The 21,091-nt window shown below is 52.3% G+C and overlaps 1 protein-coding gene across 1 annotated transcript; it reads left to right on the forward strand.

Moving 5' to 3' along the window:
• The first annotated feature begins 1,426 nt into the window (after positions 1-1,426).
• On the forward strand, positions 1,427-21,091 carry JPH2 (junctophilin 2). The gene is made up of 3 exons (XM_010722473.3): positions 1,427-2,123; positions 8,081-8,864; positions 18,074-21,091. The coding sequence occupies exons 1-3, from the start codon at positions 1,745-1,747 to the stop codon at positions 18,213-18,215; spliced, it is 1,305 nt and encodes a 434-aa protein (XP_010720775.1). The 5' UTR covers positions 1,427-1,744; the 3' UTR covers positions 18,216-21,091.

A 21,091-nucleotide genomic window follows, 5' to 3' on the forward strand; every position in this document is an offset into this window, starting at 1 on the left:
AAGTTTGTCTTTGTTTGCTGCCTGCAAGATCTGGAGAGGAAACAGACAAACATTTCTTGGGTTGTTTGTTGGCATCAGTTCTGACATCTAAACCTTGTATATTTGCATTTCCCTTCCATTCCTCCGTGCTCAGGTGGCTGTATTTCTGTCGCTGGGATTTTGAATTCGAGGCAAAGGATGAAAGCTATTTCCAATCCGGTATTGCTTTTTCCCATTTCTTAGACAATCACTGCAGACTTGCGCTTGCAGGGTTTATGATTACAATATCAGGTGCTCAATATCACTTTGTAGAAAGTGGATTGAAACCCAGGAGGAGATGTAAACAAGAGAATAAAGACTTGAACCGGTGCTGACTGGGGCAGGAAGCGAGCGCAGCTGTGCCGCTAGAGGTCCTCCGGGCTGAACGCAGCTGAATCCTCACCAGCCTTTGCAGGAGAACGCTGATTTTTCTGCCAAGATGAAGAAATCAGGCAAGATCTGGGTGGTGCCTGATCACAAGATTCGAGCGTTGTCTGAAGTTGGATTGTATGGCTAATTTAGCGCTCAGTGTAGGCTCTAAATGCCAACGTGTGTGTAAGTTATTTATACAGCGGTCTATCGGTTCACAAGTGTGCTGTGTAATTAGGAAGAGTTGCTAAGTAAATAATTACACGCTCCTGAACTTGGCATCTTCTTAGGGCAGTTACAACATAGTTGGGCTGGCAAATCTCAGAACACTACAAAATAGAAGCCCATGGGCAGCTGCAACTGCTGCCTTAACACTTCCAGTGCTGTTACTATGAGTTGTTTTGGTCTACCCAGGAGCCATAAAGCAAAAACATGGACAGATATTTGCAGCTTACATGCTGTACACATGTAAGTGCAAGGAGAGCCATATGTTTGTTTGTTTGTTTTCTAATGCATCTTCTGAGAAGCACAGTTTAGGAGGTTGTCCAAAGTGTGAAGCTGTATGATGTGAGTATGCAGCCTGCTAAGGGCTGGGACAGCTTTGCCCAGAGGCAGACATAGTGCTTGGGAGCCCATCCCAAAGAGGTGAGCAGAACCTGCAGCAGCACACTGCCCTCCCGTGCTCCTGCAGCTGCCTGGGGCTTTGTGGGCTGTAAGGGGAATGCCATGTGCTCGTGGTCTTGCTTGGATACTGTCTCCCGGGTAGGACAGGTGTGACTGGGAGAGGGTTTGGATGAGCCCGGTGCCCCGGGCTTTCATTCCTTGTCCTCCCTCTGCCATCTCCATGGGATGACGTGAGGAGCCAGGCGCCCCTTCCCAGCCGCTATTTTCGGCAGGCATTTACTTTCCCAGCCTCTGCTGGCCGCCTGCCCGGAGGTGGGGAGGCCGGAGCGGGGGGGGGGGCCGGAATCTCCCTCCTCCTTCATAAAAGGGCCCGGAAGCGGGGGCCGGGGCCACGGGGGTTATTTTTGGGAGCAGCTCCTGGGATCCGATGGCCTTGTTAGGGCAGCGCTGACCTCTCTGCGGGCGGGGAGGAGAGCAGCGGGGCGGGGGCTGCCTCGGGACCCCCCCCATCCCGTCCCATCCCTCCCCTTCCTCTGGCCGCGCTCGGCTCCCCGGGGCCCTCCACCACCCCCTGCTCTCCCTCCTCCTCTCCCCTCCTTCCAGTTTCTCCTTCCTCCCATCGCAGTCCCCTCGGGCGGGTGAGGAGCACCCAGAGCCTTCTGCCATGGGGCAGCCGTGCCCCCACCTGCTGCTGCTGCCCGGCTGAAGGGAGCAGCCCGGGAGCGGGGGGACCATGAGCGGGGGCAGGTTCGATTTCGATGATGGAGGTGCCTACTGCGGTGGATGGGAAGGGGGCAAAGCCCACGGGCACGGCATCTGCACCGGCCCCAAGGGGCAGGGCGAGTACTCGGGCTCCTGGAACTACGGCTTCGAGGTGGTGGGCATCTACACGTGGCCCAGCGGCAACACCTACGAGGGCTACTGGTCCCAGGGCAAGAGGCACGGCCTGGGGATCGAGACCAAAGGACGGTGGGTGTACAGGGGTGAGTGGACCCATGGCTTTAAGGGACGATACGGCGCGCGGCAAAGCATGAACAGCGGAGCCAAGTATGAGGGTACCTGGAACAACGGCCTGCAGGATGGCTACGGCACCGAGACGTATGCGGATGGAGGTGAGGGGGCTGTGTGGGGCGAGCGGGCGGCCGCGGCTACGGGATGAGCTCTGCTGTCCCCATGGGCGAGGGCCGGGCATCGTGGTACCGGCTGCCCCTGGCATCCCAGCAGCAGACCTTGCATTGCGTGGCCTTTGGCTCCTCTTCCCAGTGACTGATCATTCCTGTTCATGGCTGAACCCTGGCACCAACTCCACAGGTTCGCGCCTGCGGCCGGCCCGTCCCCTCCTCATTGGGTGGCGAGCTGGGAATGTTTGTGCACTGGATAGAAGCCACCTCCAGCATCATAGTGCACTTTGCCTATGTATTAAGTGCTGCTCGCACGCCTCCGGCTGGGTGCCTGGACATCTGCTTTGCTGAAACGTGGTTGAGTTAAAGCCATTTAAAATACGCAGCCACATGTCTTTCCCTAAAATAAACCCTTTTCGTTCTTTCAGAACTCTCATTCCCCCACGGTGCAGATGTGTGCTGTGCTCTGTATGGGCTCAGTCTAATTGTGATTTTGCTTTAGTAGCAATTTTGGAGTTAGAAACATTGCAAGAATCTCTGTGCAAGTAATTCTGTAGCTCTTCAGTACTATAGTGTTCCACACTGCCATATTTAGGATAGCTAAATAGAGAGGGTGATTTGGAAGAAATACGCTGCAAAATATGTATCAGAATTACATCTATATTTATCCAGGACGCGCAACGGAGTTACTTTGTAAAGAAAAATAACAGTAATGGTGCAGATCTTCAGAATTAAGAGCACTGGATTTATAGCCCTTAGGAAAAGGGACCAATTGAGGGCATGGCCATGGTGGTGCAGATTGCTGCGGGTTACTGTTAGCACCAGTCACTACGGTGTTGTACAGCCATCAGGTAGCTGTAAGCAGCATGGAATATCTTGGCTCAGCAACTGCATGAAGATCTCAAAGTATCACAGATTCCTCACTGCTCACAAAACACATCCTTCCCCGAGGGTGCAGGGCTGCTGCATTTTGAGTTCATGTCACAGAGGGCAATGTAAAGAGGTGCCAGAGGAGTTTGAATGGAATTCAAGCTTTCTGTAGGAGTTTGAATTAGGTCTTGTGCTGAAAGCTTGCGGCAGAAGAAAGGTGAACACGAGGCTGCAGGCAAAGCCATCCTGTTGGTGCCAGCCAGCACATCTGCTGCACAGAGGTGGATGGATGTGACCGGGGGTTGGAGTCACTTCCAACGCAGGGCAGTCTATGATTCCATGACCTGCAGCAGCTGCTTCTGTGTGGTCTCCTCACCTATGCACATAGCAGCACATCTGCACGGCCCAGCTGAGGCCATGCTGCTGATGGGACTCACTTATATCTGAGCTGAGATTGCCATGGCCAACATCTGGACACCTCTGGGAGCTGCCAGCCCTGCAGCTGAGTTTTGTGAGCCCTGGGTGCAGCCACAGAAGGACAGCAGGGCCCTGGGAGTGCTTGTGCACGTGCAGCTCCTTGGAAGCTTCACAGCTGTGTGAGGGCTGCAGGGAGGTGCAGCTGATGCTGGTGCTTTAGATTACATGTAACGTAAACCTCAAATATATACATTTATAAAATTACACACTTTATGCTTTAAAATGCACTTACAGGTTTGTCTGTGATTTGTATCTCGTGGCTGCCTGAGGCTGGTGGCTGCATTTAGCCCAAATCTGGAGCAAAGCTTATTGAAATCCCATATTGATTTTTGGTAAGAAATGAGCTCCCAATATAAATGAGCTCAGAGCTGGCCGGGCTGCTTTCTTCTTCTCTACCAAACACCTGTGGGAGGCTGATGACTTAAAGAGCTCTCCTGTAATTCTGATTGAAGTCAGCCATGGTGGTTCCTAGTGTGCATGGTCAGACAGAGGATCAAGGAAATGGGACATTTCCTTGAGTGTCCCAGCTCAAAGCATGTGTGTGCTTGCTTCTGTTAGCAGGAAAGAGCTTGGAGTCCTTTGCAGGGGCAGGGTAGGACAGATAAGCTGGCAGTGAATTGGGCTGTGCAAGGCAGAGCATGCAGGAACTCGTCATTTTGATGGGCTGATGGTTGGACTTAGTGGTCTAACTAAGACTTAGTGATCTTTCCAACCTTAACGATTCCATGGTTCTATGGTTTTGTAACACAAGTTATGAGCAAACACTTGGCTGTTTGATTTCTGCCTTGAAGTTTTGTTTTCCCTGTAAGGAAGCCCTCATTTTTGGGTACGTGCTTTGGCTCTGACTGCTCAACTCTGTCAAAACTTGCTGCAGGAAGAAGTGTCACTGCTAACACAGAGTCTTACTGCTAATATAGGGGAGTCCTGCTCAGAGCTCTGCTTTGCTGTACAAATAACTGTTTCAATGTGTATCTATACACATATGGCCCACGTGCCCCATAGCAGCAGCACCTCTTCACTGCAGGTCTGCGAACACAACGCTGTATTGCCTCCATGTGCCCGGGGCTGATAAAGTAGCTCATCAAAAGTCATGGGGCATCAGAAGGGGAGCGGGACTCAAGTCCCTGTTTCCAGGTCCAGCACCCTGATTCCTGTTGACTGCCTCTGCTGCAAAATAATTCAGCTTTCAGTAATCATCTGAATACTTTGCTACAGAGCTGAATGTGACATGAGTTAATGCTGTGTCTTTCTATCCCTCTCCGTTTCCCTCTACTTTTCCTTTCCAACAGAAACTTTGAGGTAGCACTGTCAGAGTCCTTCCCCTGCTGATGTTGGCACCCAAGGGAAGCACTCAGTTTTCGCTGCTCTGTCTTGCATTTGGCCCCGCGATGCTCCTGGCCTTTTGCACCACGTTCTCACATGTCTGTCATCACCGCCTCTGGGTAACAGCAGATGACTGGAAGGCAGCGACACCATTGGAGCTGTCTGCATTATTTACCTGCCTGTGTGTGTTACTTACATTCACTGCTGGTTATTCCAGCACCTCAGGCAGGCTGGGCAGGCGAGATGCAGTGCTGATGGCAGCAGAGGCTGAAGCTTTCAGCTGGACCATCCCATCCTGCTGCCATGTGTTCCAGGCATCCATAGGGAATAGGTGTGCTTGGGGTGAAGTCCCTGTCAGTGCCACAGCTCAATCCTTCCCACCCTGTGAATGCAGGCACGGCTGCTCTCTGCTTCACTCAGACAAAAGCGGTGCTCCTTATACCTGGGCATCGCAGAGGAAGCACCATTTTATCATTCCAGCAAGAGAAGATTCAGGCAACAAGGCATCATTGGAGTGCTGTCCCTGTTCTGCTTTCTTTCACACATGCACAGTTCTTGCATCCCCCAGCAGCCCACTGCCTGCCCCCCTCTCCTGAGCCAATGCACACTGAACTGATCGGGTGGGTCCCTACAACAGAGAGTTACAGCTCTGTTCCATTTACACCTGAAACAGTTTCTATTCCCATTCGCTGCTCTTTTTTTAATTATTATTTTACAGAATCTCAGCTCCTTGTGAGCAGCGTGGTGGTGCCTGCATGTCCCCCTGTGCCATGGCATGCTGTGGCCCCACCACTTTGATAGCCATTATGTGATTTCAAAGCAGTCTGCCCTCAGGACGCTTTATGCTATGAAGAAATCCTGGTGATGATTTTTCCTGTGCTGCAGTAGCCCCATGTTTGTGCCGCTGGTGGGAAAAGAGGGTGTTTCTTCCCACAGAGGGAAACTGAGTCAGGAAACCATGAAATGTATTGGCCAAGGCTGCTTGTGGCTTGATGACAACAGTGGAGGGGGAACCCAGGAATATGAACTCTCCAATGCAGTGCTTTTCCACTGTGCTGCCAACTTCATGTTGTTGAAGCTCCATTGACTGTGAGTCTGTGCTCAGATGTCATTGGTATGGGCATAGGGAGGGATGGTGGTGCCCAGTACCTCCCCATACCCATCCCAACCGTGCCCCATTGGCCGCAGGACCCACACGAGGAGGCTGTGACCTGTCCCAGCACATCGAACTGCTCCCGGACCTCCTGGCTGTGCTCCAGGCTGATGGCTGTGCCTGGGCACGAAGCCTCAGTCAGCCACCATAAATCACAGTGCAACATGGACGTGCCAGTGAGCCCTCTGCTCAAGCTCCCACCCAGCCAGGAGGTGCTGCTCAGGAGAAAGGATGGAGCTGGGATTGTTGGAGGGCTCCTAAGCCCATGAGACTTCCAGAATTCCTCTTCCAGGTGGTTAATTCAGCAGCGATATCAGATGCAGCCTGCTATGTGCAAGGTTGGCCTGTCCTCCAAGGAGGTCTCCAGTGTCAGGCCTATCGAGTGTCAGCCGCGCTCGCTGCCACGCTGGCGGGGATGGGGTGCTGAGTTCAGGGGCTCCTCATGGGGACAAGAGCAGGGTAGCACGTGGCAGCTCCGTGTTAGGAAGATTCATTACCGTTTTACAGAACAAAATGTGGGGTTGGAAGGGACCTCAGAGTCCAACTATTTCCAACCCCCTGCTGTGGGCTCGTTGCCACCCACCAGATCAGGTTGCCCATGGCTCCATCCAATGTGGCCTTGAACACCTCCAGGGATGGGACACCCACATCTTCTCTTGGCAAAGGTACCTTGCTCTGGAAGGCTACTTTTGTGGCTGGTGCAGGTGCTCTGCAGTGTGTGAGCCCTCACTTTGGTATGTGGGGAGATGCAGTGCTGCAGCAGCCAGAAATCCTCCATACCCCAGGCAGGGAGCGAGGGTGGCAGCCGGGGGCAGCAGCTGCTGCCTGCCTGGGCACTGCTTGCCTTTCCTGGCCCCCGAAGCTGTAAGTTAACACCTCACAGGCGGGTCCAGAGAGGATTTCAACGAAACCTGAAGCTTCAGAGTAGAGATTATGCTGCAGAAGTGGCCTGGGAGAGCGTAAAATATGCACTCCCACCATCACCAAAGAAGGAGCTGCATTTGCTCCCTGGGGACCAGGGTCATCTCTGGTCTCAGTAACAGCGTCTGAATGTGGGAATGAATGCCTGCAAGTCAGGTCACCCCTCCTTCTGAGCTGGCAGAAAGGGCTCGCTCCCCAAATGCTGGTGTCTCCTGGCAGCTCTCTGTTGCTGCTTAATGAAAACCAGACGTTTTTGGATACATAGTGAACGTGTCCCCTGCCCATGTGTGGAGCCAGACCTGGGAGGGCAAAGAGCAGGGGGGGGCTTTTCCAAGGGTGTTTGTGCCCTCCCCAGAGCCCTCCACCCACAGTGTTTTCGGGCCAGATGGCCCCTTCCAGATGCTGGCTGATGGATGAGAGCAGAGCTGAATACTGCTTTTGTTTTGGGTGGTTTTGCTGGTTTCTGAGGCAACTGTATCTACGGAGTGAGGAGAGCAGTGGGGCTGGGAGGGCTCAGGGCTGGGGAGCCTTCCTATGTCCCGTCCTGAATGGTGCCACGGGGCTTGCAGCGTGCTTGGCAGGGTGGCTGTGTTGGTGCTTGTTCTCCTGCTCTTCCCAAGAGCTGTTCTGCTACTTTAAGTCTCTTGGCATCCTGGTGAGAAAATCAGAGCTGCTGTCTCCAATTTACCATTCTGGAGCCTGCAAACATGCAGAGAAGGAAAAGACCAGGTTGGCAGAGAACAGTGTAGTTCTCCCATTCCCCTGAGGTGTCCAGGTCCTGCTAGGTCTCAGCAGAGTCCCAAACCTGAGGTAAAGCCCCAGCTGAGGCAATCACAGTCTCCTCTATGTTCCTCTTGCATGACGTGCTCTCCTGAGCTGGGTCCAGAGAAGAGAGCAGAGCTGGAGGAGCCCTTCACAAAGATACTCCTCTACTCCCTGCTTTGCTGTTTGTGTGAGTCTGGTCACAGGATCACAGGCAAGCTGTGCTGGGGCAAAGCAGATGCTGAGGGAGGTCTGTCCCCTGCCAGCACCACCTCGTGTCTTCTATCCCTGCTCTCTCGTGGCTGCTTTTGCAGGTCGGCCGATGCTGCTGGATGTTGGATTCGAGGAGGGCAGAGCGAGTGCTCCTGTCCCACGGTGGGCACCAAACCGCAGTGCCTTGCCATCGTGCGCTGCTTCACCGCCTGCCTCTTCTCTCCCACAGGAACCTACCAGGGCCAGTTCACCAACGGCATGCGGCACGGCTACGGCGTGCGGCAGAGCGTGCCCTACGGCATGGCTTCGGTGGTGCGCTCCCCGCTGCGCACCTCCCTGTCCTCCCTGCGCAGCGAGCACAGCAACGGCACGCTGCCGCAGCAGGACTCCCCCGCCGCCCACCCCGAGAGCCTGCCCGCCTCGCCCACCATCACCCGCGGCGGCTTCGCCCTCAGCCTCTACGCCGACGCCGAGGCCGCCAAGGTGAAGAAGGGCGGGCTGTTCCGCAGGGGCTCCTTGCTGGGGAAGCTGAAGAAGTCCGAGTCCAAGTCGTCGTTGGCCAGCCAGAAGAGCCGCGTCAGCTTCCTCAAGAGCGAGAGCGGGATCAGCTCGGCCGCCAGCGATGCCACCTCCACCGCCAGCCTGGGCGAAGGGGCGGAGGGAGAGGAGTACCCCCCCTTTGAATCCGACATCGATGCCACCACCACCGAGACCTACATGGGCGAGTGGAAGAATGACAAGCGCTCGGGTTATGGAGTCAGCGAGCGCTCCAGCGGGCTGAAGTATGAGGGTGAGTGGCTGGACAACCTGCGGCACGGCTACGGCTGCACCACGCTGCCCGACGGCAAGAAGGAGGAGGGCAAATACCGCCACAACGTCCTCGTCAAGGGCATGAAGAAGCGTGTCATACCTCTGAAGAGCGCCAAGATCCGGCAGAAGGTGGATCGGAGTGTGGAGGGGGCCCAGAGGGCAGCAGCCATCGCCCGGCAGAAGTCAGAGATCGCGGCATCCAGGTGGGTGCGTGGGGTCCTGGGGGTGGTGGTCACTGTCCCACGTGTCCCTCTGGACCATAGCAATGGGGTCAAACGTGGCTCTCTGCAATTTCTATTTAATTCGTTTTACTGCCCTTATGGCAGCCCAGTGGTGGGTGTTCAGGACCTGCCGTGGAATGGGGAAGAGCTTCTAGCTTTCTACTGTCTCCATCTCCTTTTTCAGCGTGATTCATGCTTTTTCAGCCTCTGAAGAGTCCCTGTGGCAAACACCCACACAGTGAAACCAGGCTCCAACCAAACTCTTTCCTTTTTCTCACCCTGCCCAGTCCTGTCCCCCACTCCCCTTGGCTCGGGGAGCTGATGACTAGTGGGGACTGGTGGGGACAAGGAGCTGGTAAGATGGGGGTACGTGGTGAGATGATGGGAATCCGGTGAGATGGGATCATGTGGTGCCTCACCAAGCTACCGGAGTGGCCATGGTGATGTTAATGGGGATGCTGGATGTGGTAACTCCAAGAGGCTCATAAGCAGCAAGCGTCCCAAAGGAACACTGCAGCAAAGCATGGCTCTGCCCTGGAGCCCATGGTGTGGCAGGATGGGCAGTTTCCAAGCTGCCTCCACGTTGGCAAGGCATTTCAGCCTGTTTGTCTCTGAACTGGGGCTTTGGAGCCAGGGCAGGTCTGACGGGCAGGAACAGCATGCATGGCGTGTGCAACAGCTCATGGCCACCCCTCAGTTTTCATTGCACCAGCAAAGATGCTTTGAAACCAGACAGGTGGGCAGTGTTCAGGATTAGCTGTGTTAACAATTAGCTGCAGAGGAAAGTGCTGATAGCCTCTTGTGTCCATGCCAAGATGAGACGGAGCAGCTCTGGGGGTGGCAGAGGAAAGTCCTGCTCGTATGCCCCATCCCTGTGTGTGTCTGATCTGTGGCACTGTGTCTCTGTGGTTGGGGTTGTCACTGCCCAGTGACAAGGACCCCATGGGGCTCATGGCACACAGATGGTGATCCCCTCTTTCTCTGCTGCCATGGTTTTGCAGCCACACTGTGGCACCTGCATTGTACCTGGTCTGCAGGGAGGTGACTGTAGCTGCAGTGCTGTGCTGCTTTGTGCCTTTTTAGGGTTTAGTTATAAAAGTTGCTTAATTACCACGCAGTCATAGGAAATAATTGCCCTGGGGAAGGCTCTTTATTTTCAAACCCTGTCTCTGCCCGCCTTCATAGCCCAGAGACGCCTCTGTGTTCCTGGCTTCGAAGTTTTGCAGGGAATATGACTGTTTTTTCTCCAAGCCCTGTTGCCTGAACAACCAGCAGAGAGAAACCATCCAGATTTCAGAAGTCATGCAGGGACAGCAGTGTCACAGACCCTGTCCTGCTGGGGAGGCTCCACCAATGCTGACCCCACCGTGCCCAGCAGCAGAGCATGGCAGCAGCAATTGTACCCTGAAATAAGGAGGCTGGAGCTGCAAAAGCCTCTCCATGAGAGTCAGTTTATATAAGCCTCTTTTATTATACACTATTTACACATTGGATCAAAAGCGGCTGTGCAGCACTTTCCATCAGGGGCTGGAATGCAGCTGCTGCCCTCGCAGGGGACCGCATCCCTCCCGGCATGGCTGGGAGATAATTTCCTATTAAGGAAACCTCAGAGCTGGAGGAAATTAGAGGTTGTACTGCACTGCACTGCACTGCTGTGGGACGTGCTCCCTTCTTAGGGCTCATGGAAGCACAGTGCTGTGCAGGGCAGCTTTCCCTTGCAGTCCCAGTGGTCCTCAACCTACCTCAAAGCCAACACTTGTCTTCTCCTGGCTGCGGGCTGCAGCTCACCCTTTCTATCCGCCTTCACTCCTGGTGTGTGCTGCTCTGGCTCTGCTGCTGCCTTGTAAACACCCGCCTTGTGCTGCGCTCCTTCTCTCTCCTGTTCCACTCATCCCTGGGATCAAGTATAAATATAAATAATTTTGCCTAGCAAAGGTCCTAGGAAGAAATCCCAGCTCTGTCACCAACTTTCTTTTGGCTTTGAACTTTGCCTCAGTTTCTACACCCACAGCAGAGAATTAATTGCACGCAGGCTGTGAAAATAAATTATTACAGCTTATAAAGGGCTGTGCTATTGTTAATGTCTCCCCAGCCCATAACTACAAGGTGGAGTTCCCTAGATTGAGTGTTTATATTACTCCTTGCAGGGCACCATGTGCCTTACATGAGAAATGTCTCTGAGGCCACTTGAATTGCTGTTTGGGGAGGACATGATGTCTCCGTGCAATTACTGCTAGGAACTAATTGCTGGGACTGAGCAGCCAGGCTGTAGCATACCTGGCTGCCTCCATGTGCCCCTGTCATTGTGTGTGGTATTTGGGTTCCATTTGCTTCTGGCACTTGAGGGAGCCCCTCACGGAGCTGAGCTAACATGCAATCCAGCTGCTGGAGAGCATAGAGGAGAATTCACTCTTTTACACCATAAAAGGCTCTTTAAGACTTAAAAATTCAGAGGAAAACAAGCCCGAGTGCTGAGGCTGCCTCTGTTGGTTGTGCCGTAGGAATCTCAGGCACGTGGCCACGCTGGGATGCACAGGCAGGCAGCACTTGTGCTGAGCAGAGCCAGGGAACGAGCTGTGCTGGTGTGTGAGTGCAGCGGGAGGGCTGCAGGCAGCTCTGGTCACAATGCCTGCTGGGCTCGAGCACTCTGGGTGGCTCCTGCCCACTCCAGTGCTGTCCTACCCTGCCTGGGTCCCTCCTGCACCCTCTGGTTGGAAATCCATCTGCTTTCCACCTGTGCGAGGGGCTGAGGATGGAACTGGCATTGATTTGATGGCTGGAATGGAATGGGATAGGGTAAAATAGAATGCAAGAGGAGGGGCTGGCTGCATTTTGAAGTTTGATTTCTGAAGCTGTGCACTCAGTAGCTGCACAGCTCAGCTCACAGGGGCACGCATTTCCTTCTTGATGGGGCTTCTGGGAGACAAAATCAGTGTCTCTGTCCCAGCGTAGCAGTGCCTGCTGTGATCTCCTCTGCATGCCATTGTGCTTCCCACTGACTTGGACAAAATTCAACACAGGGACTTTGCCATACGTCCTGCATGGCGTGGGCCTGGCCAGGCTCTAGCTGGTTTGACGGGTACGCATTCTGCTAATAGCACTAAAATATGTCTGTCGGAAGTTGTAGGACCAATGGGAAACTGAGGTACAAGGGACAAAGGATGCTGGTGTGCTTCACCTGTTATCTATAAATGCTGGCCCTGAAGTCTGAGCAGCTGGATGTTCTGTGACTGGAGGATATAACTAGGAATTATCACATTCTGAAAATTTTTTGAATGTACAGCTGCCCTGCAATCCTGCCACTTGGATATATAAGCCCTCAACTCACATCCATGGCCCCATATCTCTTCCCGAAGCCGCCCTGCCAGCCATCCCAGTGCTCCCAGCCTTCCCAAGCCTCAGCACTCGGGCTCATGGAAGGTGCAAATGACGTCCGGGAATCGCTGCAGTCAGCACAGCGTCCTGACTAAATAAGGGAGTGCATAGCAGAGGTTTATCAGCGCTGCCGGGCGCGACAGCTGGGAGCCATGGCCAGCAGCCCCAGCTCAGCCGCATGTTGCAATGTGAGGTGCTCTGCCGGGCACTGCTTGTCTGGGAGAGCAGCGGAGCATCCCAAATTGCTGCACCTTCACCCTTCTTTCATCCCTCCCTGCAGCGGCCTCCTCTCCAGCCGGGCTGACTGTAGCCATGAGCTCTGACAGACACATTTTTGGCCAGGACTATGGCTATTGGGCTGAAACATGCTTTGACTTCAGCGCAGGGTATGTGTGGCTGTCTTGTTCTCCTCCACCTCACGTGGATTTTCTGAGGCTCATTCATGCTAACAGGGGCCATGCACTTCCAACAGTGTTGGTGGCGGAGTGCTTTCCTGGGTTTTCCAGGGCCTTTGGGACCTACTGGGATCCCATGAGAGAGTAGGGTTGGACATCAGTGGGTACGTCCCGGCCAGCGGGATTCATGGACTGTCTGACCCAGTGGGAAATCTGTATATCAACAGCTTGCAAACATGCAGAGGGAAAAATGAAGTGAGACTTCAATCTGGAAAATGGCTGGAAAATGGCAGCTTCATGCTGGACTGATCTGAGTCCCCTCCAAAAGGTTGGGAGCCGGACCTGAAAATGGTTGGCTTCAGCCAGGCTTTGCTCAAGAGTTATCGTCACTTCTGTGGCACGTGATAGAGACTGATATTGAACAATAAAAAATATAGGAGTAAAATGTCTGATTCAAATACAGAACCTGAGATACAGAATCCCTCTCTCCTCCTGGTGCATTTGGTTAGCTTAAGCTGGTGCCCAGCAAGAGCCCTTTGGTTGTCTGTGTTCCAGTTTTTGTAGCTTTGCCCCTTTGGGACCTGCTGAGATGTCCCATCCCCTCATGTGCCCTGCAGCTCTGGTGCAGGCATGCAGGAGCTATCCTAGCTCACAGCCTCGTCTCTTTGTTCCTCTGGGTTCAGACCTGTGAATATCAACTTGAGAGACAAAGAGGCTGGTGGAAAAATGCTCCTGCCTTAGACTCTGATGAATCACTGGGCTTCTGACCAAATACAATATTTTAAGAAATACGCCTGCTTTCATTTCCTTACCAAAAAAAATCCTGTTATTCCTTTCTTGACTGGGAAAAAGAAACACCAAAACGTAGCCTGTGTTTCCTCACTCTCTGGATTTAGATTACTAAAACCTGAAAAGAAAATTTGAATTAGAAGTTGTTCAGACTTCCAATTGAAGAAGCCAGTAGTGCCACAGAGAGAATGCCCACCTCCTGACCTGATCCAGGGCTGGCACTCAGGTAAAGCTCACTTCGGTTGCAATGCAGTCTATATGGCAGAGCTCTTTGGTCAAGCTGGGCTCTCTTGAAACAAGTGAGTGCTGCAGCCCTCCTGCTTCATTGAGCCAACCCACTGTGATGTGGCCGGATCCATGCCCTGCTCTGTCCAAGCAGAATTGCCCTAAACACTTGCGGGGTTGGTCAGCAGCAGCAAATCTGCTTTTTCCCCCCCAGACGTCCCTGCAGGTGCTCTTGCTGCAGGAACAGGCTCTGTAGCTTGTAGTCTTGCAGACAGCTGCAGGTCTGTCTGCTGCGAGATTGATGTCACTTTAAGTGTTCTGAGGGGAAGTATCCCTTGGTGAAAGATGCAAGTAGCTTTGAGCTATTTAGAGCTGAGGATAACATTTCGGTATTTAAAAAATTTACCAAGTAATCATAAAGGCTAATGCTTGCTGAGATCGTTAGGTTGCAGCGAACTCTGCCAGGTGCTCCTGAAGCAAAGCACAGTGAAGGATGCTTCTCTCCAGACAGAATGGACTGTTTGTGCTCCTTATGCAGGAAGCAATGAGAAGAGGTTCAAAAAGTTCACAAAGCAAAGTTCACACTGCCACTGCTTCAGTGTAAGTGCTGGTACAGCCAGCAAAAATCCCAGGGTATCTCATGAGCTGGCTGTCAGGATTGTTCTGCAGGCCAGGGTGGTTCCTCTTTGGGGATTTCCTTTACAGTGATGTAGGTGTTTCCCATAGGAGGCAGTTTGTGTTGCTTTATGCACAGATCACACCCTGCAGGCACAGAGACCATGATATAAACGAGCATAGTCTCAGGTCTGGGAGTGTCACAGTCTAAACTGAGTAGGTATGTGCACACAAATAGATAGAATAAGAAGAGCAATAGGACAACAAAATGTACGCCTGGCTGCTGGAGCGGGATGTCCCTGGGTGGGGTACACAGATGGGTGACATTGGGACACAGAATGTGGCACAAAAGATGAAACAAAAAGGGGGTTCCAGTTCCATGGGCTGGATACAGGCAAGTGGGGAGAGTGGGTAACAGAGGTGTGTTAGCATCTGTGTGTGTGTGGAGGCAGAGATAGAGACACAAAGGAGATGGAATGGGGGTAAGCAGGAAGAAAAGGACGGCCTCAGTGCCAAAGGTGGTGTGGAAAATGGAGAAGTCAGAAAGCATTTGTCCTGTTGTGCCTTGTTTGTCCTCTTCCCTCGCAATGTGAACACAGGAGCACAGAAGGGACCACACTTCTCATCAGCAAAAGCACTTCTGCGGCTTTCCCTCTATCTCTTGAGTGCTGCAAGCATCCCTGCCAAGACAAACTGTTATCTGAAGGTTCTTCAGAAGGACAAAATGCCACCAGCATGACCATGGAAGTGTGTTGAACTTGCCTGTGTTCCCTGTGCTCCATACGGCCGTGCTGACAGCATGGCATTTAGCCCAATTTGCACACTTGTCCCCACAGGACCTGAATCCAGCAGAGAGTAGTTTGCTGTACTGATGGGACAAGGAGTCCCTGGAGAGGGAAGGACCGTGCTGGATGCTTTTGTGTTTCTCTGAGTACGTAGATGTGCAGTAGCTGGGGCAGAGGGCTCAGCTCTCCCCCTGTTCCTGGCCTCAAGGTCATTGCCGCACCTGCAGGTGCCCCAGCCCTTCTGGTATTTGCAGCATTCTCTGCTAATTCCAGCTTCATTTGCAGGCTAAGCCAATGTGGATGTGCAAAACCACATAAACTGTCTGAAGAGATGGCCCTGCTGGCGCAGCTCTGGGCCTCACCTGTTAGCACAGCGCTCAGCTGCGGCTCGTGTGTCCGCAGGGGATTTCAGCAGCAGTCAGGAATGAAGCAGGCAGTGCTGCTGGGACAGGGCCAGGGAGAATGGGAGTGGAGCTCTGTCTGCACACTAATACAAAAACGATTAGAGCATTAGAGCCGTGCCAGGGGAGGAGTGAAGCATTTAACTCCCTGCTCCCAGCGTCCTGCAGCAGTCACTGCAATCCCTGAGATTGCTCTGGTTGGGAATAGGAAGTGCATCCTTTCTTGGGCTGGGGAGCACCAGCTCTGGTTTCTGAAGGCTCCTCTTTGTGTTCTTTGCCCCCGGTCGGGTACATGTAATGCTCACAGCTTATTTGCCAGCACTGCTTTGAAGACGGGCTGATGAATGCTGCTGCTGGTTGTGCCCTGGGCTCTCCCTGGGTGCCTGCTATTTGTCTGCTGCTCTGCCACTGTGGCCAGTTTTATTCTGCATTGAGCTCCCCTCCCCGGCACTGCCAGGATAAATAATACATTCAGAAATACTCTATGAGAGCTTGATGTTATTGTTATGGCTGGGCCATTCCCTAGAAGCTGTGCATTGTCACGGTGTTCCAACAGAGCAGAGTGTACTCCAGAGCTGTGCTGTCACCTCTAGCACCATGTGTTGTCACCAGGCATGCCAGGATCCATCTGCACCCCTTTGGTTCCACATCAGCACAAGTGCAGTGCTCCTACTAGCAGAGGGAGCAGACCCTGCATCCAGTCCACTGCCAGGGTACTTTTTCTGAAGTTATCTCTAGGAACCCTCTGCTTCCAGGTGCTGCCCATTTCCTGCAGGGTCTGAAAAGTGGCCAGGAGACCCTCTGCTCACCAAGTGACTGAAAAGGAAGCTTTTATCTTTGTGTGGTGAATCCCATCCCAGAGCAACAGGACAAAGGCAGGGGCTGGAACACATCCTGTGGGGTGAAGAGCTGGTTTCCCTGTTTGATGAGCTTGTTTGTGGGGCTGGCATCATGTAGGCTTGTGCTCCCTGGGATTTGCTGAGCCCACTCTGATCCCTGGGCATGGAGAGCATAGAGCCACCCCCCTCAGCCCTGGCCAGACCTCAGTGGAATTAATCACACTGATTACATGCTACCAAAAAAGGAGGTGATTTCACTGTTCCAAGCTGCCTCAGACCCCCTGCTTGTGAGCAGTGGCTTAAAACTGCTGTCTTCTCCCTCATCACGTAGCCTCTCTGGGTTTAAGAATTTCGGATAAAAAGACCAAGAATGACAGCAATCCCAGGCAGTTCAGTCTGCAGAGATAAGGTGTGGGTGCAGGCAGGGGTGAGCCATGTCTGCAGCAGTGGGATGACGTCCCAGAGAGACGCCGTCCCGGGCACAGCAGCTCCACATCCTCTGCTCTATCTCAGGGCACTGAGCAGCATTTTCGGCTCCCTGTCAAGTCACACCGGTGCCTGTATCAGTTGGGATTAGTGCCCTGCCTTCAATTCTTTCCCTACAGCTATCCAAAGTGACTTGTGCGTGTATGCACATATATATAATCTTCTACTCACCAAGGGTCTCAGAACAGCATTTCTATCACCTTCTCATTGCAATTGTCAAGTTTTCAGAGTAAAGCTAGTTTTGTCTGCATGCTGCATCTGAGTTTAATGGGAAAGGACCAATGAAATTCCGACATGAGTTTGAAAAGTCTGGGTATCATTTAAATAGCTCGACAGACATTGTATGACCTCATTAAACTTGTAATAAATTGATGTTGAAGGGCTGCTAACTGCACATCTGCTCAAAAATAAGTGGTTTTGCCCTGGTGCTGCCAGTGCATACTCTGCTGCATGCAGCACGGGAGACAGAGAGCCCTGGGAAGCATTAGGGCATGGGGAAAGCCTTCATGAGCCACAGGTGGAGCAGAGCAGCTGAGCATATGGTGCTTCACCCTCCCTAATTTTTAAGGTGTGATCCTACTGTTTGAAGTCAGTTCCCTCCCAGACTGTGAGCAGCTGGGCTGCAAAGCTTGCCCTGCTTTTAGCATAAAGATCATAGGGCCTTGAGTGTGAGGTATGTGAGGAATACAACAGCCGGTGGGCAGAATAGCTCCGATGGCCCTAGGGAGCAAGCAGGAGGCGTGCTGGGAAGGAGCAGAGAGGGCTCACAAAGTGAGGCTGTGAGGGAAGCAATGGTTCTGCTTTTCCAAGCAGTTGTGCCTGCTGAGAACAGTCCCTGGACTGCTGCAAGCAGAGAATTCCCTTGGACATGCCAGAGTTTGTTGCTGGAGAGCTCTAGGAGTGTAATTTGGGATGAAATGTGTCAGCTGTACTGACAAGAGGCATGCTGCTGCTGGTGAGGTGCTTCAGCTTGCTCAGGGGTGGTGACAATGCAGTGGTGCCCAGCCATCACCTTGCTGTCCCTCCGTGCTCCTGTGAAGTCTGCAAAAGTACTTCAGACGTTCCTCAGAGCAGGCATCTTTGTGAATTGCAGCATGGCAGCAAGTCCATTTTGCACCATCTGCTGCCTCCCTGCAACACGTGAACATGCTCATGTTTGCAAATATATCTGTTCCATTTGCTGGTCACACCTCAGTCTTAAACTCTTTGTGCCCCTTGCTGAAATTCTGGGCTGATGTCAGCTCAGATAGCACTCACTGTTGTCCCCTCTTCTCTCTGCAGGACTACTCATGCCAAAGCCAAGGCTGAAGGCTCTGAGCAGGCAGCTCAGGCAGCTAATAATGAGTCAGGCATAGCCAGGATGATGGCCAGGGAGCTTTCCCCAGACTTCTACCAGCCAGGTAAGACAAGAGGCTTCTTCTAAGGGATTTTGCAGTTTCCTTGGGGAATCTGTTCCAATGCTTCTCCCACTTTATAACTCAGGAAGCTGCCTTTCTATCTATCTCAGATCTACTTTTGCCCAAGTTCAGCCAGCCCCCTGCACATGTGTGACTTGCTGACCTTACACTGCTGTTTTACCTGTTCCAAGTTGTTACTATAGCCTGGAGGAAATCTGCAGTCCTCCAAGCTCCCTGCCTCTTTCTCCCTGTTACGAAGCCCTCCCAGTGTCTTCCAGGGCAGCAGAGAGCTAGTAACTGCCTGCAGCACTCTTGTGAATACACCCCTTGAGCTGCAGTGGCTTTTTCTTGGAACAGCTTTGCAGATTGACTCATAACCCATATCCTGCGAGGCCACAAACCGCACCAAGGGTGCAGTCAGGTTCAGCTAATTAGGAGCTGTAATATCCTGTAAGAAAGTTGATAATGCAAAATATTATTTCCTTAATTTCCTATATATTTGTTTGCATTATATGTTAATTATATGGCTGAGAAAACACTGGAGAGGTTCCTTCTTTAAGAGCAAGCGCTGGAGATTAGCAGATAGGAAGTGTAATGTTAGAAGCAGCACTGTCAATGCCATTACCTTTCCCTAGAACAGGCTAGATAGACCTATGTTCTTTCTGGGAAGTTTTCATTTTCATAGAAGGGAGGTAATAGCAGAGCAAAAAAACAGATCCAAACGCCTATGTTTCATAACGTATCTTCCTTATTATGTGATTTTGTTATCTGGATCAAATGTCCAGCATCCATCACAGCATCAAAACTGGGGATAGAAGCCAAACACTGCCTGCTACTCAGCAGAACCTGCTGCTCTGATTGCGGTGCCCCCATGCTGTGGCAGCACCTCAGCTCAGGACAGGCAGCAGGAACAGCACACACCTGGTGCTCGGCCAGACAGACACGCTGACAGATTTGCTGAAATTCCCTGCATGTCCATCTAGTCCTGCACCTACAAGCTAGGGAGACAGAGCAGTGGAGTGGTGCCACTGCCTGCTGCGCTGCAGGACCTCGGAGCTGCCTTTGGGCTGGGAACCACCACAGTGGCTGGGCACAGGCATGAGCCAGCATGTGACACTTCATTTAACAATAGCTAAACATCACTTGATCCTGGCATAAGCCTCTCAGCTGCCACTCACAGCTCCACATCCACCCTTTGCACACTGGGGTATTTATAGTGCAGAAGTAACAGAAACTGAAATTCCTGCTGGAAGGTTTTTGACATCTAGCTGGATCACTTCTTCCACCTGTAGCAACTGAATGAGACAAATGAAATGGTCTCTGCACAATGGGTCTCCTGGCCATGTGTGAGGCTGGTATGTGTCTTTCTTCTATAATTCTTTTTAATCTCTACATTCACTAAGTGATCAGAATATAACAAGGAGAGGTGTATCTTCTTTCAAGGCTGCACCTTCCGAGAACAAAAAGGCAGAAATCCACCTTTAGATTTTGCTGGGATTTGTGACATCTGGTCACACATACAGGAGAGCCTGGCAGTGTTTGGCAGCTGCATTTCCCTCTGCTATCTCTGTGTTAGGGACAGGACAGTCCTGCTCAGTGAGCCTCACATCCTTAATAAGTATTTAGCTCTGGGTTTCCTTTAGGATATTAGCCCTAAAGACCTGGTGGGGAGGGATGAAAGCCAGAGTTCTTGCTAAAATGTTCTGGGAGGTGAAGGAAGTGAGGCGGATGCTGGGGAAGGGAGGAGGATTGGGCTGTGCCTTCCCCTCCAGGCAGCTGGGAGTTTTGGTGTGAATTATTTAGGAGGAGAAGAGAGCACCAAGAGATAGCAGGGAGCCCAGAGCTGCAGGCCGCCTATTTTGAGGAGTCTGAACAACTGTTGAAAAGGCTTCCAAATAATCCATTTGCAGCCAGAAATAAATGGCCCTGAATGGGTTGCCTGCTGATTGACAGGAGCGTGTAGGCAAGGCAGAGCAGCTAAAATCAGTGCCCTCTCTCCCCACCACCTCCTCGGAGCAGAGACATTGCCCTGAGTGGGCAGGAGTTAGCAGTGTGCAAATCACACCCGTGATTTATTAGAGGGAATGAAGCACCAATCTCCAATTTCCAGAGTAGGGTCAAGTCTGTGTTAGTCCTTGGGGTGGAGGAGAGGAGGGGAGGAACCATGAAGCAGCTGGGGACAGTGTGGCTCCACGGTCTGTGCTGTTCAAGAGCACATGCCAAGCCCTGTATGTCTGCACTTCTAAGCATTACTAGGATTCAGCAGAATGAGACCAACATTTCCAAGAGCAGGTGCTTTCTTTTGGACTTGCTGATTTGCAACCCCACGATGCCTGTAAGGAGCACGCTCATGTTCTCTTTGCTACGGGCACTGCAGGGACATGCAGGGACCCCTGCAAGGTCCCATTATACAGAGTACTGTGTGCAGTTGTTTTTCAGACTTTTCTGGTCATTCCCTTGTGTGTTTTGCTCTGCCAGCACCACAGAATGAAGAACTGCCCTCAGTGACAGGCTCTACTTGATTTGCTTTGCAGACCTGGCCCAGGGTTAACAAGAAGTAAAGATTTAATGATAACTGAAGTGACAGCAACGTTGCTAAGAGCTGACAAGTCAGCATTGGAGACACGGCCAGAACGAAACCCGAAGCCCCGAGTCACCTTGCGTGATGGTGCCAGCTGATTTTGCTGGTGCCTGTGTCAGTGCAGAGAGGAGGGCTGGCCTTCACTGCCAGCCCCAATCTGTGCATAAGAAACATATTTTTCCCATATAGCACAGTGGAAGATGGATCACCTGGGGATATCTCCCTTTTTTGAGGAGGCAGGGTGCCTCTCCATGTGATTGTTTGTTTCCACTCTGCTAGACACCAAAGAAGCCACAGTGAAGAGTTTTCCAGCCAGGGAAA

Source organism: Meleagris gallopavo, chromosome 22 (genome assembly GCF_000146605.3).
Source record: "Meleagris gallopavo isolate NT-WF06-2002-E0010 breed Aviagen turkey brand Nicholas breeding stock chromosome 22, Turkey_5.1, whole genome shotgun sequence".
NCBI classification, from domain to species: domain Eukaryota; kingdom Metazoa; phylum Chordata; class Aves; order Galliformes; family Phasianidae; genus Meleagris; species Meleagris gallopavo.